General features: G+C 45.0%; 1 protein-coding gene across 1 annotated transcript in view; it reads right to left on the reverse strand.

Moving 5' to 3' along the window:
• The window catches only part of VWA8 (von Willebrand factor A domain containing 8), a 1,418,144-nt gene that overhangs the window by 438,674 nt on the left and 960,537 nt on the right, over positions 1–18,933 (reverse strand). Inside the window, exon 37 of the mRNA XM_078657276.1 lies at positions 11,516–11,720. Within this exon, the coding sequence (XP_078513402.1) occupies positions 11,516–11,720 (205 nt within the window). The remainder of the gene's footprint in view (positions 1–11,515; positions 11,721–18,933) is intronic.

Below are 18,933 nucleotides of genomic sequence, written 5' to 3' on the forward strand. Positions count from 1 at the left end.
AGGTTGCTGTATGATAATGAAAGTAAACATAAATAGAAAATCAAACGTTGAAAATAAAAACAGACGATTTTACATTAAAAAAAATGTGTGTGTATTCTCCTTGCCTTAGAGGAATCTTAAAATGCAAACACATAGCCGGTATTAGTCCGTGGGAAAAGTGGCAAACCGAGTTCGACCCTGTCGTGGGCTAATCAAGTGACACGGGCCCTAAATTTATGTGATGCTAAAAAGCGTATTCTGTGAGGAACTTAAAGTCACGCAGGAGTGTATAAAATCACTATCGACGACTGACTGAGGATTTTTGACTACGTAACAGCGCATGCACACTTTGAACACACTGCTATTTCGATAACCTAAGGCATTTAAGGTCAGAATGTAAGTATATATATATTTTTTTAAAGATAAATCCCCGAAATTCTGTCATGCCACTGAGTTGTCACACATTATTACTAGAAACGAGACTGCGCTCTCCTACCTGCGCCTCTCACTTGAGATAAACGGTTCGCCTCTAGGTGGCGGTATTGCAACACCACTGATGACATCCGAAATTACTATGAATCTCGGTTACCCAGTTTCCATGACTTCTGCTCACAGAATAGGCCGAGCTGTTTCAGCAATAAACGCAATGCCCATATCTCCTCCCGATTTCCCCATTGGAGATAATTTTGGGTTCACTGTGGCAATGGGGTGCGGATGTAGACAAAGAAAGAATTACAGAATCCACTTAGGCTTTCATTATTGCAGCGACCCGTCCCCAGACGACTTCCATCTGGGAAAACACATTGTCTATTCGGATGTCTTGCAAATAACACTCTGTCTGCTGGCCCAATTTGGAAGGGATTACAGGGGCTGTCTGATCATACAATGCAGTGGGTAAAAGGGATTATGGGAAAGCAGGCGTAATCACATATTTAATTATTGTGTCTACTTATTCAGTCTAACGAAAAAAAACAAGTACAACGATCATCTATTGTAAAGACTGAAAGACAGAGCTGGTTAAAAAAGATCTTCAGAATTACCATCGCTTTTCCCACAGATAAAGGAACGACTCACATGTGTAACACAGCTTGCAAGCATTCGCCTTTGTTGTTTTTACACTTGTTCCATGTGTTTTCCCTCAGTATTTTATATAGAAATATGGGAGTGGTGGTGCTCACTCTGTAGAATACCTCCTTTCTCCTGAGAAGTGCTGGTACTCTGCCATTAAATGTAGTTGAACAGTGCTGAGAAGTGCAGGTACTCTTCCATTAAATATACATAAGCAGTGCTGAGAAGAGCAGGCACTCTTCCATTAAATATACATAAGCAGTGCTGAGAAGTGCATGCACTCTTCCATTAAATATACATAAGCAGTGCTGAGAAGTGCAGGCACTCTTCCATTAAATATGCATAAGCAGTGTATCCATTAGCAGTGCTGAGAAGTGCAGGCATTCTTCCATTAAATATACATAAGCAGTGCTGAGAAGTGCAGGCATTCTTCCATTAAATATACATAAGCAGTGCTGAGAAGTGCAGGCACTCTTCCATTAAATATACATAAGCAGTGCTGAGAAGTGCATGCACTCTTCCATTAAATATACATAAGCAGTGCTGAGAAGTGCAGACATTCTTCCATTAAATATACATAAGCAGTGCTGAGATGTGCAGGCACTCTTCCATTAAATATACATAAGCAGTGCTAAGAAGTGCAGGCACTCTTCCATTAAATATACATAAGCAGTGCTGAGAAGTGCAGGTACTCTTCCATTAAAATTACATAAGCAGTGCTGAGAAGTGCAGGTACTCTTCCATTAAATATACATAAGCAGTGCTGAGAAGCGCAGGCACTCTTCCATTAAATATACATAAGCAGTGTATCCATTAGCAGTGCTGAGAAGTGCAGGCACTCTTCCATTAAATATACATAAGCAGTGCTGAGAAGTGCAGGCACTCTTCCATTAAATATACATAAGCAGTGCTGAGAAGAGCAGGCACTCTTCCATTAACTATATAAAAGCAGTGCTGAGACGTGCAGGCACTCTTCCATTAAATGAAGTTAAGCAGGCTGAGAAGTGCAGGTACTCTTCCATTAAATATACATAAGCAGTGCTGAGAAGTGCAGGTACTCTTCCATTAAATATACATAAGCAGTGCTGAGACGTGCATGTACTCTTCCATTAAATATACATAAGCAGTGCTGAGACGTGCAGGTACTCTTCCATTAAATGTAGTTGACCACTGCTGAGAAGTGCAGGCACTCTCCCTTTCAAACCGGACAGCATCTGCCCACTCGAAACACGGGCTTCCCTACAGGTAGGCGTGCTGAGAGCAGGATGACAACAACAACATGCGGGTCCGCTTATGCCAGAGTGATGCAGTGACCGCTGACGGCTATTCAGAAAATGTAGGAAGTCAGGGAGCACTTAACAGAACATAAAACAAGCATTGGAAATGCAATAGGTCTCGCATTAGAAAAGTTGGAGTTATTGGTCTTGTAAATGACATATTTTATTTATTTGTTGGTTTTTAAAATTGCTAAATTGATGGCTTTGTCATTTACAATGCCAATAGTTATAACTTTCGCGAATGTGACACCTATAGCATTTGGAATGCAACATGTTTTGTATTTACGTCACTTAGATGGCAGCTCTGGTCGTTAGGCCACATCTCTAGAGAGCAGGAGAGTGCAGCAGGGGAGAGAAGCACAGCAATGCAATAGGTCTCGCATTAGGAAAGTTTGAGCTATTGGTATTGTAAAGGACACATTTTTTATTTATGTGCTTGTTTTGAAAATAGCGAAATTAATAACTTTGTTATTTACAATGCCAATAGTTTTATCTTTCGCAAATGTGACACCTATTGTAACACAATATGTGTTGTGAGGGTGAGGGGTTGAGGGTGAGTGAGGGTGAGGGGTTGAGGGTGGGTGAGGGTGAGTGAGGGTGAGGGGTTGAGGGTGAGTGAGGGTGAGGGGTTGAGGGTGAGTGAGGGTGAGGGGTTGAGGGTGAGTGAGGGTGAGGGTGAGTGAGGGTGAGGGGTTGAGGGTGAGGGTGGGTGAGGGTGAGTGAGGGTGAGTGAGGGTGAGGGGTTGAGGGTGAGTGAGGGTGAGGGTGAGTGAGGGTGAGGGGTTGAGGGTGGGTGAGGGTGAGTGAGGGTGAGGGTGAGTGAGGGTGAGGGTGAGTGAGGGTGAGGGTGAGTGAGGGTGAGTGAGGGTGAGTGAGGGTGAGTGAGGGTGAGGGTGAGTGAGGGTGAGTGAGGGTGGGTGAGGGGGTGAGGGGTTGAGGGTGAGGGGTTGAGGGTGAGTGAGGGTGAGGGGTTGAGGGTGAGTGAGGGTGAGGGGTTGAGGGTGAGTGAGGGTGAGGGGTTGAGGGTGGGTGAGGGTGGGTGAGGGTGAGGGGTTGAGGGTGAGTGAGGGTGAGTGAGGGTGAGTGAGGGTGAGGGGTTGAGGGTGAGTGAGGGTGAGGGTGAGGGGTTGAGGGTGAGTGAGGGTGAGGGGTTGAGGGTGAGGTTGAGGGTGAGTGAGGGTGAGTGAGGGTGAGGGGGTGAGGGTGAGTGAGGGTGAGTGAGGGTGAGTGAGGGTGAGTGAGGGTGAGTGAGGGTGAGGGTGAGTGAGGGTGAGTGAGGGTGAGGGTGAGTGAGGGTGAGGGGTTGAGGGTGAGTGAGGGTGAGGGGTTGAGTGAGGGTGAGGGGTTGAGGGTGAGTGAGGGTGAGGGTGAGTGAGGGTGAGGGGTTGAGGGTGAGTGAGGGTGAGGGGTTGAGGGTGAGTGAGGGTGAGTGAGGGGTTGAGGGTGAGGGGTTGAGGGTGAGTGAGGGTGAGGGGGTGAGGGTGAGTGAGGGTGAGTGAGGGTGAGGGTGAGTGAGGGTGAGTGAGGGTGAGTGAGGGTGAGGGTGAGTGAGGGTGAGGGGTTGAGGGTGAGGGGTTGAGGGAGGGTGAGGGTGAGGGGTTGAGGGTGAGTGAGGGTGAGGGTGGGTGAGGGGTTGAGGGTGAGTGAGGGTGAGTGAGGGTGAGGGGTTGAGGGTGAGTGAGGGTGAGTGAGGGGTTGAGGGTGAGGGGTTGAGGGTGAGTGAGGGTGAGGGGTTGAGGGTGAGTGAGGGTGAGGGGTTGAGGGTGAGTGAGGGTGAGGGTGAGTGAGGGTGAGTGAGGGTGAGGGTGAATGAGGGTGAGGGTGAGTGAGGGTGAGTGAGGGTGAGGGTGAGTGAGGGTGAGTGAGGGTGAGGGTGAGGGTGAGTGAGGGTGAGGGGTTGAGGGTGAGTGAGGGTGAGGGTGAGTGAGGGTGAGTGAGGGTGAGGGGTTGAGGGTGAGTGAGGGTTAGGGGTTGAGGGTGAGTGAGGGTGAGGGTGAGTGAGGGTGAGGGGTTGAGGGTGAGGGGTTGAGGGTGAGTGAGGGTGAGTGAGGGTGAGGGTGAGGGGTTGAGGGTGAGTGAGGGTGAGGGTGAGGGGTTGAGGGTGAGTGAGGTAACCTGGCATGGTAACCTGAAAAAAATGTGGGTGTGAGCCATGTGAAGGGGTCTGCGGCGAGTGTGAGACCCGAAAAGGCAGAAGTCGGGAAGGAGAGGCTGCGGGTAAGGGTATGCACGAAAGTGAATGTGCACAAATGGGGCCATGCGGTGGGCGACCAAAGCAGAAGCGGCTGGCAGAATAAGCGGGCCAAGGCCGAGAGTTCACTGGGTGCACGCGTCCTACCCGGAAATGACTGGGGGATAGGTGGGGAATGGCATGGTAACCTGAAAAAAAGGTGGGTGTGAGCCATGTGAAAGGGTCTGCGGTGAGCGCGAGACCCGAAAAGGCAGAAGTGGGGAAGGAGAGGCTGCGGGTAAGGGTATGCACGAAAGTGAAATGTGCACAAATAGGGCCATGCGGTGGGCGAACAAAGCAGAAGCGTCTGGCAGGATGGTGGTGCCGGAATAAGCTGTGCACATGTCAGGCCATGCTTCGAGTAACTTATAGAGATGCGGCTGACAGGATAGTAGGGTTGAGAGCAAAAGCGCCGAAGGGGCGCCTGTGTATATGCTGCTAATAATTAAAAAATGCATATGAGAACTGTATTATAGCAAATGATGGAAAAGATATCTCACCTGAAAGAAAAACAAGAAAGGAAACAAGACGGAGGGCATTGCTGTGGGGAGGGGGGGGAGGAGAAATGCACACGGCGGGCAGGGGAGGGGGCGGAGCGGGGAGAGCGGCATGAGGGTGTGAAGCAGCCGGGGCCTTTGAAGTGAAGCTAAGCTTCACTTCAAAGGTGTGGGAGGAGTGCGGCTGAGGGAACAGACGGCGATTTGGTGATGTGCACGCGCATTTTAGGTCAATGCGCTTGCGCATTGACCTAAAAGCCACGGGCACAGCACCAAATCGCCGCAGTTAGTTAAACTTTGTTTAAAGCCCTATAGTCTCGCTTCTCTCAATGCGCATGCGCATTGATAGGTCACGAGACCTAAAAAGATGCAAGAACTAGAACACACCCACTTCACTACACGTATCCCCCCATTAGGAGTACCCCAGATTTTCTGGTGGCCATTCCACACTCCTAGAGATACCGATACTTGTGGCCATGTTGATGCCTGAGGTGCAGAATTACAGGGGAACACAGGAGGAAGCTTGCAGTTCCCATGAGAAATTACCAAGGGAGTCGTAAATATTAGTTTCAAGCCCCCCCCCCCCGTTACGTCTCATTCTTCCTCTGTGTTTCTCCCAGAGATTTCAGTTTTTTTCAGCACCCGCTTATAATACAATGGATCCGCAGTGCCCCCCCAACCAGAAATGAAGTGGACAGCCATGAGGAAAAATAAGATCATTTAGAGTGGACTCAGGTGGGTGGGCTGCCAAGCAGCTGGGGTGATGGAGGCCCCGCCTCCTCCATACCAGCAGCAACACCCAGCCACACCTAAATGTCCATGCTGGATCCATGGGGATTTTTGCACCAAAAGAGCTTCCACCCACATGCTGGCAGCACTATCAAGGAAAATGCCCATTATCGATGAATCTGTTTTTTAATTGAGGCATTATACAGGTCAGTAGGCATTTTTTGTTTGCTTTTAAAGACAAATCCCAAGAAAGAAGGCATTTTAGAGGTTATTCAGACACCAAAACTTCAGCCATGCGATGAGCCCAGCCGTAGATTGATGTGAAGAGAGAGTGTAACTGAGGCCAAGTAAACTGGGCAGCAGGTCTGGAATTAATGTATAGCTAACAATGACACTATTTACATAAAGCATGACAGGAACACCATATGGCAGTCCTGCAGCTCAACAAGAGGAGTTTGTCTTGCAAAGGACACTACAGACGTCTAGCCCAAGTACAACAAGTCCGCATACACCTGGGATACTCCGCTTTCAGGTAAAACATCTCCAGCATCTCTCACCTTTGTCAGAGTGCAAAGATAAGCCATTTTGTGGTTCACCTTCAGTAACTTGATGTTAACTTCTTTTGTGACACTTCGGCCGGCCACTCTAGCCAGTACCTTGCTCTGATGGCGAGTCTTGCCCGGCATGTCAAAAGATCCATCAGCTTCCTGATACCTCTAAATATGACACATTATAGAATTTGTTTTAATATCTACATCCTGCGATTTTATCAAGGTTAAACGTTGCAAGAGTGCATCTCTTGTCAGGTCAGCCAATAGATTCAGAGGTTTTGCAATATCACTTCAGCTGGGGGACACAGGGTACTTAGGTCCACCCACCATCCATTGTATTCTTTCTGGCTCTTCTTTCAACAAAAGATCTTAAAATCAATACCACTCTTCCTGAGCCATTTCTACACGAGTCTTCACAAATCTCTGAGTTCTCACCTATGTCCTCTTTTTGAAAGACCTGTCTTTTCCATTACTACAGTGCAACTCTGAATCTCGATGAAGGCATTAATAAATAATGTGTCTATTTTACCTATGGTATATTTTGTATATATCACTATTTACTTTATTCTTATTAAGTGAGTGCCATTATGCTTTATATGTTTTTTTTAACCCATGTCGGTCGGTCACACACGCACACACACACCCGCACACAGACACACACACCTGTTTCAGTGATTATTTCTACACAGACAATTACATTTTCACACTAAATATATGTTAAGTTTGCGAAAAATAGTTCTCTTATTTTTAAACTATTGTATATTCTATTAATTAAAAAAAATAATTAAAGGAAAATTGTGGCTTTTGAAATATATAGTGTTTTTAAGAAAACGTGTAAAAACTATTGTAATATATCTTTGTTCATTTACATATATATTTTTAATATCTATATATTTTATCTGTTAATTACATTATACGTTTAAATACAATGTATATCAACATGTTTTATAAGTGTTATTAATTTCTGATTTGCATAAATATATTGGTATTTTAAATTATAATCACATCATTTTTTTGTCTATAACTTGGGTTTCAATATTTTGGTTACTTTTAATGTTATTTTAAAAAGTATTTTTGTAATCTATATTTTGGGCTTCAATTTTTTTATACTTTAGATATTCTAATGGAGTGATATTTTGTTAGTCATTTTAATTCTAAGTATACGGTTGTTGATATTATGGAGTTGGGTACTGTGGTATTGATATTTGTATACCACAATATCTTTGGTCTGGATTTTTAGTAGTACAATCAGGCATGAGGAGTGCATCCATCTAATCCATTCCAGAGCTAGAACAGAGTCAAATGTGTAAACATGAGTAATTCTTTCAAGGCGTATTTGTTTGGAAGATAGTGTCTTTATAGTAAGGAAACAATACAGGGAAACATATAACGTTCTACATCAGAGGGTGCTTCTGTGAGCTGTTTAAACCGTATTTACTGGGGCCTGTGCATTTCGTTTTTTTTTGGCCCGCAGGGGGAGTAAAGTTTTATTCAAACAGTATTGTTAGATTTTGAGTTAGTGAAGCCTTTACCTGCAGAAGTCCAAAGTGTGGATTGAGCCTGTCTGTCTCCTAGGAGATTCTGAACAGGAGAAGCAGCTCCCCAGCCCCCACCCCCAGGCCAGCAGACCATTGGCTATTCAGCTACCAGGCAAGTCTGAGCCCTCCTCTCACACCTGCCCAGGCCCCTTAAGGCCTTGTTGGGTGCACCCCAAATCATTCTCCTCCATCTTGTGAATTGCAGCCTACCTGTGCCCCAGATTCCAGTGAGCAGAGTCCAGGACGTGGTAAGGAGACAGACTAGTGCGGTCTCTTCCCAAAACAAAAGTTGTTTAAAAAACAATTATCCCTTTCTGTGATTACTGTCTTTGCATGTGGTTGTTACAGTTTGAAATTGCAGTTTTGACCTGCCTGTGATTGCATATTTTATCACCTGTTTTGTGTTTTAAACTTGTGGTTTTTCCTGCCCATGATTGCTTGCATTTAACGTGTTGAATTGTGGGATTTGCAGTCCAACCTCTGTAGTTTGTCCCTCTCATTCCTTGGTGAAAAATCTGGTTTCCTCCAAATTTCTCCTCTGCTCTGTGCCAAGACCTGTGTGTTAAAACAGTGCACCCACAGCCACCATTTTGTGTTCACAAGCCAGTGAGGACAGCCCCCCTGCCCCCCCCCCTCCCCCCTGCAACAGGGATATTCTACATCAGAGGGTGCTTCTGTGAGCTGTTTAAACTGTATTTACTGGGGCCTGTGCACTTCGTTTTTTGGCCAGCAGGGGGGACTAAAGTTTTATTCAAACAGTATTGTTAGATTTCGAGTTAGTGAAGCCTTTACCTGCAGAAGTCCAAAGTGTGGATTGAGCCTGTCTGTCTCCTAGGAGATTCTAAACAGCAGAAGCAGCTCCCCAGCCCCCACCCCCAGGCCAGTAGACCATTGGCTATTCAGCTACCAGGCAAGTCTGAACCATCCTCTCACACCTGCCCAGGCCCCTTAAGGCCTTGCTGGGTGCACCCCAAATCATTCTCCTCCATCTTGTTAATTGCAGCCTACCTGTGCCCCAGATTGCAGTGAGCAGAGTCCAGGAAGTGGTAAGGAGACAGACTAGTGCTGTCTCTTCCCAAAACAAAAGTTGTTTAAAAAACGTTTTTCCCTTTCTGTGATTACTGTCTTTGCATGTGGTTGTTACAGTTTAAAATTGCAGATTTGACCTGCCTGTGATTGCATATTTTATCACCTATTTTGTGTTTTAAACTTGTGGTTTTCCCTGCCCATGATTGCTTACATTTAACGTGTTGAAATGTTGGATTTGCAGTCCAGTCTCTGTAGTTTGTCCCTCTCATTCCTTGATGACAAATCTGTTTTCCCTCTAAATTTCTCCTTTGCTCTGTGCTAAGACCTGTGTGTTAAAACAGTGCACCCCCAGCCACCATTTTGTGTTCACAAGCCAGTGAGGCCAGCCCCCCTGCCTCCCCCCCCCCCAGCAACAGGGATATTCTACATTAGAGGGTGTTTCTGTGAGCTGTTTAAACTGTATTTACTGGGGCCTGTGCACTTCTTTTTTTGGCCAGCAGGGGGAGTCAAGTTTTATTCAAACTGTATTGTTAGATTTCGAGTTAGTGAAGCCTTTACCTGCAGAAGTCCAAAGTGTGGATTGAGCCTGTCTGTCTCCTAGGAGATTCTGAACAGGAGAAGCAGCTTCCATCTCCCTGGCCAACAAACCTTGTCTGAGGTCGCTGGGACCTTACATGGTCTGCTAGTGGTTGGTACATGTCTACACTGATTGGTGGATGTATCTGGTGTTTCTATTGGATTAAGGTTAATGTCCTCATTGGTTGGGTATTTGAGGGTTCTGGTTGGTTTCTGAGTCTGTGATTCAATCATTGTAAGGTTACGACTAGGGCTTGGGTTAGGATTTCTATTGGAAGTAGGGACTAGGGCTTCCTATGTTATTGGCTGTTGGGAGTAGAGTGGGACTAGGGCTAGGGTTAGACCTTTAATTGGAAGTAGCGATTAGGGCTTTTGGTGTGATTGTTTTCTGGACTAGGTGTGGGACTTAGAGTAGGGTTAGGTTTTCTATTGGAAGTAGGGACTAGGGCTACCTGTACCATTGGCTGCTTAGACTTGGGTTGGGACTACTGGTAGGGCTAGGGCCTTTATTGGACGTAGAGATCAGGGTTTTTTAAATGATTGGGTGCTTGGACTAGGGCTAAGATTGACTGTAAGGTCCTGGTCTCCTATTGGTTCTAGATTTTAGGGCTAGGGTTGTGATTGGATAGTGTTAGGGCTAGGGTTCCCATTGGCCGAAGGGGTCTCCTGATTACTAGGGCTATAAAAGGCCAGGGTTAGGGCGTCTCAGCCCGGGCATCGAGGCTAAGGGCGGAGAGAACAAGGGCAGTTACCTGTTTGAGCCTGTTAAGGACGGAGAGGACAAGGGCAGTTACCTGTTTGAGCCTGTTAAGGGTGGAGAGGAAAAGGGTAGTTGCCTGTTTGAGCTTGTTTGAGACTGGTCGGGACTAGGGCCAGAAATGCTGCCCTTTCTCTCATTTAGCAATACCCAGCCCAGACCATCCACATCCACAAACAGAGCAACACACTCGCACTAAATGTACACCAAGCACAACACTTTGCACAGATTAATGTACCAGCCTGCACTACAAACCCAACCAAACCACATCTACACACCCTAATATCCCAACTACCACACATATCCACCATCACCCACAAACAGTACACAACTCTATCCTACATCACTAATAAAAACACTCATCACTAACACAACGCCAATCAACACCATACATAACTACATCCCATTCAGACACACTCTAACTGCTGTAATTACACCGAACAGACCGCCTTTTATCACTAACAAACATACAATGATCCTTCCATCAGTTGTCCAACAAACACCCTCCTCTCCCTTCTTCCATAATAACACTAACACACACACTGCACACCACCACACTTTGTAACTCTTGCAACAAACCAGTCTAAGATAAACACTCTCAACTCTACTTCATTCCCTCCTACACACAACATACACTCTACTCAAACACATCACCACCCCCTCTACGTCACAACCTCCTCTCACAAACAATACTACACAACCAAATCCAGTGCATGAAACATATACATCAGCACCCCTTTTCACTACACCTCAAGACTTAAAGACCTAAGACCTAAAAAAAAAAAAAATCCTTCACTCTTTATCCCTTAACTATCCTTTTCAATCAAAATTAACAGACTAACATGTTCACTTCTCAAATTCCATATTCAACTATACTAATATACTTGCCAAATAACTGAATAACATATCTACTACTCAAATTACTTCATATTTATACTATACTAATTTTCAACACTAATCCTTTATGGGTTCCGGAGTGGCGTGCTACTCGCCAGAAAAGCGCTTCAACACCCATCAGGGGTAACAAGTGCTATATGAATGCAAATCTTTCTTCCCTTTTTATCCCTACGCTATCCTTCTCACTCCAAGTAACAGACTAATATCCACCACTGAAATTACCTCATATTTCACCATATTAATTCACCACTAATCCTTTACAGGCTTCCTGAATAGCGTGCGTCAACAAGCGATAAATGCAATTACAATACAATACAATATAATATATGAACTTAAAGAGCAGAGACTTCACACTGAAAAGAGTAACACAATGGACTCATACTGCACCTGCACGGGTCTTCCGTCATCCTGCCCAATCATGCTTTTCCACTCCAGCAGAGAGCGCTGCAGATGTTCAAGACCGGTCTCCCAAACTCTGACCTGGCCTCCCACGTCCACTGTCACCACGCTGCCGCCCCCCAGCGGGGCGAGGAGGACGTCCGTGTCTGAAATCTTCGACAGCCAGGCAGTGTAGGGTGAGACAAACTTTGGTCTGTGTAAGCAAGGAAGACAATGCATCAAGAACCAGATTCATGGAAATTTGTGAGTGAGTGTCACTATGAGGTCTGTACCTCCAAAATACGAGCTGAGCTACACTAATACAAGATTAATTTACAGATATTTATACAAACGATCATAAAGAAGTCAAACCCCAATATCACATGTCTAGTATCCGCCATTTTAATTTTTGACAACTTTCTGAACTTATCCTGCCTTTACTGCAACATTATCTTACAAATGGTAGGACCAAAGCCATGCCCTCCAAATGAACTGGTTCAAAGAATATATGTGTTTACTAATGTAACACTAGCCTACAAATATAACTAGTTAAGACAAAGTGTATGAACATGCAGCCTACCCGACCTAGGTAATCCTCTTAAAAGGGAACACCCAAGGATCCTCCTTGTTATCCCAAACACCCATTCATGTTGCACAAGTCGCAGGCGGGTGCTGTTTGTGCGCAGAACTAAATGTAGTTCAAGCAGAACTGGATTAATTGGGCCAGTGGTCCACTTTTGAAAACAAAATTGTACCCAACAGTTAACGAAACAGCTTATTTAAATAGGACTAGAATGTCCTGTGATGCAACTAGATGCACATTGGCCTTTTATGTTTCTTTCAGTACATCACACTGAACAAAATACTTGGACAGTACTAGATAATAAACTGGATACTTGGTATCGAGTACTGCGTTTATTGACCAGGGGATCCTTGAGACAAGTTTTATGAATCAGAAGTTAATGAAAAAAGATTTCAAAGCCTATGCATTCAAGGACACGGAAAGAAAAACAAATGGCAAAAAAGTCTTCTGGGTAAAACTCCCAATGACTCTTTGTCCTCACTTTGGTAATGCAGTGTTTCAGAGGAAGAACTTACGAATGTCCATTCATTGTGCAGAAGAAGGAACACACCCAGCAGCCACTGGTTGGGTTCTCGGCTCTTATTAGGTCAAAATCATATTTTTTAAAGAAGAGAGCTAGGATGTCTCCGCATGTGACAGCCAAGGATGTCAGGGTGGTGGGCACAGCCAGAAGGGCTGAATATATTTTCTCTGGAGCGCTGATTGGTGTGGCCCTGGGCAAAGTCAGCAGCGAGCCAGGTGCCACTTTGTGATGGGTTGGTGGTTGTGACAATGAGATAGTGGGTAGCAAGGGAGCGGGCTGGGAGAAGTCTGTAAGAACAAGGGCTACATGTACGAACCCCTTTTTGAGGTCGCAAACGGGCCGAATTGCAGAATCGTCCCGTTTGCGAACACGAAAAGGCATTTTGGCATGTACCAGACCTAACTATTGATTCAGTAACCTGTTACCAAATCGCAATTTGCGTTTGCGAGTTTTAATAGGAAGGGGCGTGTTTAGAGTGTCTCTTCCCAATACTGAATCAAAATGGTGTGTGTGAATGTTTTGCAACTGAAATGCAGTCGCGAAACAATAGCATTTTTCCACCAAATTCAATTTGGTGGTAACCATTCCCAAAGGACCCCTTGTTGTGAGAATATATGCAAAAATGTATTTTAAGACCTGGCAGTGCAGCCATGGACCACTGCCTGCTCTTAAAAAGTGAAAAGTAGGGGGAGGAGCTACGCTAGCAACCAAGATGGCCGCATAAGCTCCCGGCTCCGCCGACCTCCGCCGGAGGCTCATGAATCCTGACTCCCATCCTGATTTAACACCGGACCCCCATGCAGCTGAAGTGTGCCTGATTCTAAAGGTGCAATCCCGGAATTTCTAGCTGCTCGGACGGCGAACATACGTCGTGCGCCATTCTTGGCCTAACTCAAGAGTTGCAGCCGGGGCCTCAAGTTATAACCCGGCCGGGTTGGAGTTGAACAACATCGGCCGTGGGACGTGGGTGGTTCCGGTCTCCCGAAGTGGCATCTTTCTTTTCCGTTTTGGATGGTGACATGGTGGCAGCTTTCTCCTGCAACTACGGCGGCTTCCCATATCGACTGCTTTGACCGGGGATCCGCTGCCCGGACGCCCCGTTGAGCTCCCGGGGTTGATGGGCTCGGTTCCTCGTTGGCGGCGACGGCACTGCGATCGTGCTTTGGTAGCACCCACAGTTGTCATCTACATTGCTTCTGCCTGGTGCCCCGGAGAAGTCGACCTCCGGGGGTCAGATACCCGCCCGGTCGCTCACTGAGGGGCGATGGAACGGGCCTAAACTACACCGTCGCTGCGCAATGTAATGGGCGCCATTGGGGAGCTCCACAAACGAGTCACCGTCACCTTCCAAAGGATGGTCTTAACGGTTGACCACATCTGCCGGAGACCGGATTCCGACCCTTTGTTGGACGTGAGCCGAGATGCCCTACCCGCGGAGCAAGCTCCGATTGCTACAGAGGACCCTGTGCGGACGTCGGACTGGGAAATTTCTTGCGACCCTAAGATGGCGGCGAGCGAGCCCGAAAGTACTGGTTGTGTGTTCTGCCCTCTGTCGATACCGCCCGAGATGGATGTGCCTATTTCTGTACTTCAGTGTGTCTTCTCCGCGGACTATCGGATTCATACCTCGCCTCTTTCAGAGAATGCTCAAAAACGCTTTGCTGACTTATCGTTGGTGGGCAGTGGACCTGCTTTGACTTTTGAACTTTGTCGGCGTTTATCCTGGTATCACCCCTTCTGTGGCGACTTTGAGCCGTTTCTGTCTTTGGACGTTCTGGTTGTTATGGCGGTTCGAATGGCCAGGGCTCGCATGAAGAATCGTAGCGGCCTGGTCGTACTTGATGGGGTCTGCGTAATGGATCGTCAGGGCCAGGGCTGACTTTGCAATGTTTTCTTTTGGCTTTGCCGGGTTGTGTCTGTGGGAGCGAGGGCCAGATGGGATTCTGATTGTCTGGGTATTGTGTAACTGTTATGTTCGAAACGGGATGTGCTGCCTCTGTGGTGCCGGGGGCCGGGCGGGACGGTCCTTTCTCTGTTTGTGGCTCCCCTATTGAATTTTTATTGCTCTGCTATAACTTGCTTATCGCTGCGGTAGGGGATGTTTGCTTCTGGTGGGGGGATGGGAATCTGGGAGCCCGTATCGTTTTGTACCATATCTCCTCCTCCAGCTTTTCCCTTCCTTGGGGTGTAGTTTAGTGGGCGACAGGCACGCTGCTAGTGGGGTTAGGTCGTAGCCATCGGCAGGGGTGTAGGGTGGGGGTTGTGTTTTTTTTTTTTTCCTTTATTTTTTTCTATGACCTTTCTATTCCCTTTTCCTTTCTTCACAAGAAATGTGGCATACTCTCCTGATCTTTTGTCCATCATATCTGGGTGTCGCATGTCCACTTCGTATATCCTGTATTCCTGGTGGGCAGGTGCTGTTGCGATGTACTGTGGTCCTTTGCATCTTATTGTTTTGCTTCAGCTTTAAGCTGGTGTTGATCCTTTTTTCGATGCCTATGATTGTGGTGTATTTCTTCACCTTATTTGCCTGTCCCGCGCTGGACTGTTTTTCACCGAATGTCACCTGATATGTATATTTTCTTTCTTGTGTTATAATCAATAAAAATATATTAAAAAAAAAAAAATGAAAAGTAAACTTATCATTTTTCTTTTTGAAATGCACCCCATTTTCTTTAAGGAAAACGGGCTGCATTTAAAAAAAGCATTGCTTTTTTTAAAACCAAACACAGGCATGGTGGTTTCTAGCTATTCCCAATAGGTCACACATTGCAACCTACCTCATGAATATTAATGAGGTAGGTCAATTGCGACCCACTGGGAATCACTAAGAGTGTAAAACACACTGTTGTAGTTAGCTGTTTGGTATTTCAGAAACAGAAAATGGCAAACATTCAGTATTAGGTAATCACAAACGGAAATCTATGTACATCTGGCCCCAAGTTCCTTCAGCAGGCCACAGTGCACCATGTGGGGTACAATGAAAAGAAAAGTAACGCCCCAAGCAATCATCAGTGACTGAGATTAAAGCACTCCTTCCGCCACCATTTTGTTGTTGCATACCCCACTTCTGTAATTCTAAGTGCTTTTAAAAAGGGGCGCAACTGTAAGGGTACTGAGTTTGCTGACCCCATAATCATAGCCTAAACTTTCAGTTTGTGACCTGTAGATAATCTCCTATGTCCACTCCACTCTGCTTTACTCCGCTCAACAGCACTTTGCTTTGTTCCACGCACCTCTGCTTTACTCCACTCCACGGCACTCTGCTTTACTCCACTTCACTCTGCTTTGCTCCACGCCACTCCACTTTGCTTCATTCCAGACAACCCCACTCTGCTGTATGCAACACCACACCAACCAACTGCACTCCACACAATGCTTCACAACTACACTCACTTTATGCCATTCCACTCAATCCCACACCACTGTATGCAATGCCACGTCACGCAACACCACTCAATACAACGCCAATCCATACAACTACACCACACAACATAATTACAATTCACATAATACCACTCAACACCACATAATTCAACTGCACCTAATTACACACTACTCAATACCACATACATCCACTCCACATAAATCCACTCTATACCACATAACAATCTACATGAAAACACTCCACACCATGCCATATAATTCCACTCAACATAATTTCACTCTATACCACACTGTTCTATGCGACAACGCCACACAAATCCATTTCACACCACATAATTAAAAAGAAAATGATTCCACCCCACTATACAATTCCGGTGCAAAACATATATATTCAATTTACAACACATAATTCAACATCATACCATAAAATTAGTAGACAACACAATTAAACTACACTACATAACACTTCACGACACAAAATACCATTAATCATAATTACTTTTCATTACACACAGTCCCAATCCACATAATTCCAATACACTCAAAAACACATCATTACTATCCACATAATACAACTGCACACAATGCCACATAATTCCACTACACAAATCCACTCTACTCCAATTACCTACCACACAATGCCACAGCTAACAATTCCAATCCAACCCACATAATTCCACTACCCAACACATACATCCACTCCAATGCATAACATATAGGTAAGAGACATTTACAACGCCAATAGTTCTAACTCTCATTCTTTTTTTTTTACACCCAAACACACAGATCTGAAGCTTAGATCCTACCTATTTCTTCTTTTTCATTAACAAAAAGGTAAAGCTATCCACACAGTTCTACACTACACAATTCAACTCCACACATTTGCAAACCACACCACATAAATTGACATCAAACTGGATAATACAACTCAACAGCACAATTGCACAATCTAATCCACACGACACAATTCCATATCGTGCCTCAAAATTCAACAGTACACCATATAATTAAACTCCACTACATAGCACTCCACAAAACAGAATACCATTCCACATAATTACACTCCATAACACATAATCCCACGCCACATAATTCCACTACACTCAATACCACAAATGTACTATCCATATAATTCCACAGTACACCATTCCACATAATTCCACTACAGAAATCCAATCTAATCCACGCCACACCACACAATTCCACAACTAAGTAATTCAATCCAACAAACACAATTCCACTACACACCACATACATACATTCCAAAACACATAAGTAATAAACATTGCCATTTACAATGACAATAGCTCTAACTCAAACAAATGCGAGACCTATTGCGTTTTAATGCTTGTTAAAATGGTCCCAAGCTTTCTTGAAAAGTATGCCATAAAATACACCATTTGAACCTATTTTTTCAATTTTTTTCTGGTGAAGGGCTTGCTGATGAGTTTAACTCGGATCTCACATTTCCAAGGGACACCCCTGGTACGTTCTGCCACCCACCCTCCCCTCCATATTCCTCTGTCTGCAGGCAAGTTCTGCAGACTTCATTTCCCCCCTAATTCATCTCATGAATATATTTGGTATCTGCAAAAAAGATAAAATCCATGAAAATACATTAAAACCGAAATGGGAATATTAATTTTACAGCTATTTCTACGACAAAGAGCAGCTTCACGGGGCATTCCAATCTTATTAAACCACAGATCGGTTTTGATAAGGCGAAGGCTGTTTTTTTTACTGCCCCACTTAGAACATGAGCTCAGTACTTTTCCACAGATCCGACAGCTCTCAAATAGGAGACGTCAGGGTTGGGTTACCGTAGGCCGGGGATAATAACACAGGTATTACCCATGTGCCGAGTTAAAACGAAGAAGCAGATCCCGGCAAAACGTTCATCTCGCCCACCATGCTAACCACAAACAAACATGATTTACAGCCGGAAAGATTCTATATCCTGACTGCAACATGTGTTATACAGCTCAGCACACGCTTCCCCTAAAATCAGCTTTTCTGCAGACAGGCTCCAGATATAAGGGAATACCTGCTGTGTAATGCATTTCATTGTCCACTTTGACCTCTCTTGCCAGTCTGGCCATATCAAAGAACACTATAGGGCGATTATCAATATATTATGCATATGTAACACATGCATGTGTAAAGTGACGCATCTGGGCATGCAAGTCACTAATACTGGTTCAATGAGCTAAGAGGTTTCACGTACAACACACATAATGCCATCAAACAAAAATCTGCTCGCAAAGGGGCAGATTCTCAGAATCTGCCCCTTTGCGACCGGTATTTTTGCATTTGGGATGCATCATCCCAAATGCAAAAATCGCAAATTGCGAATTCGCTAAATTGCGATTACTTGCATTTAAGGAATCTCAAATTGAGATTCCTTCAATGCAATACATTAAAGTTTAAAAAATAGCGATTTCGCTAATAGGGCACGCAAATTACCATGAAGTACAACTTCATGGTGATTTGCAAAAACTTTGAAAAATGCACTAAAGTGCATTTTTCAAAGTTTCATGTTGCGCACACACATGCCCTAAGGGCATGTGTGTGCGCAACATATGGGCACAGATCAGTTTCAGGGGTGCAACAGGGTGTCCTTTGGACACCCCTGCACCCTTGAAATCTCAATTTGCGAATCGCTATTTGCGATTCGCAAATTGAGATTGTCTTCCCATTCATTCCAATAAGCCTCTAGGCCCATAGGAATTAATGGGGAGGTATTCCTTAATTGCGACTCGCAATTTGCGAGTCGCAATTAAGGAATTTTAGAAAATCGCATTTTTTTTCAGCAATTTCTTGATGCATTGCATTTTGCAATTCCTTATTTGCGATTCCTTATTTTTCGCAAATAAGGAATCTCAAAATGTATGCTTGATGCATCTGGGGGGTTAGAAGCCTGCAAATCGCAAAAAC

Source organism: Lissotriton helveticus, chromosome 8, assembly GCF_964261635.1.
Source record: "Lissotriton helveticus chromosome 8, aLisHel1.1, whole genome shotgun sequence".
NCBI classification, from domain to species: domain Eukaryota; kingdom Metazoa; phylum Chordata; class Amphibia; order Caudata; family Salamandridae; genus Lissotriton; species Lissotriton helveticus.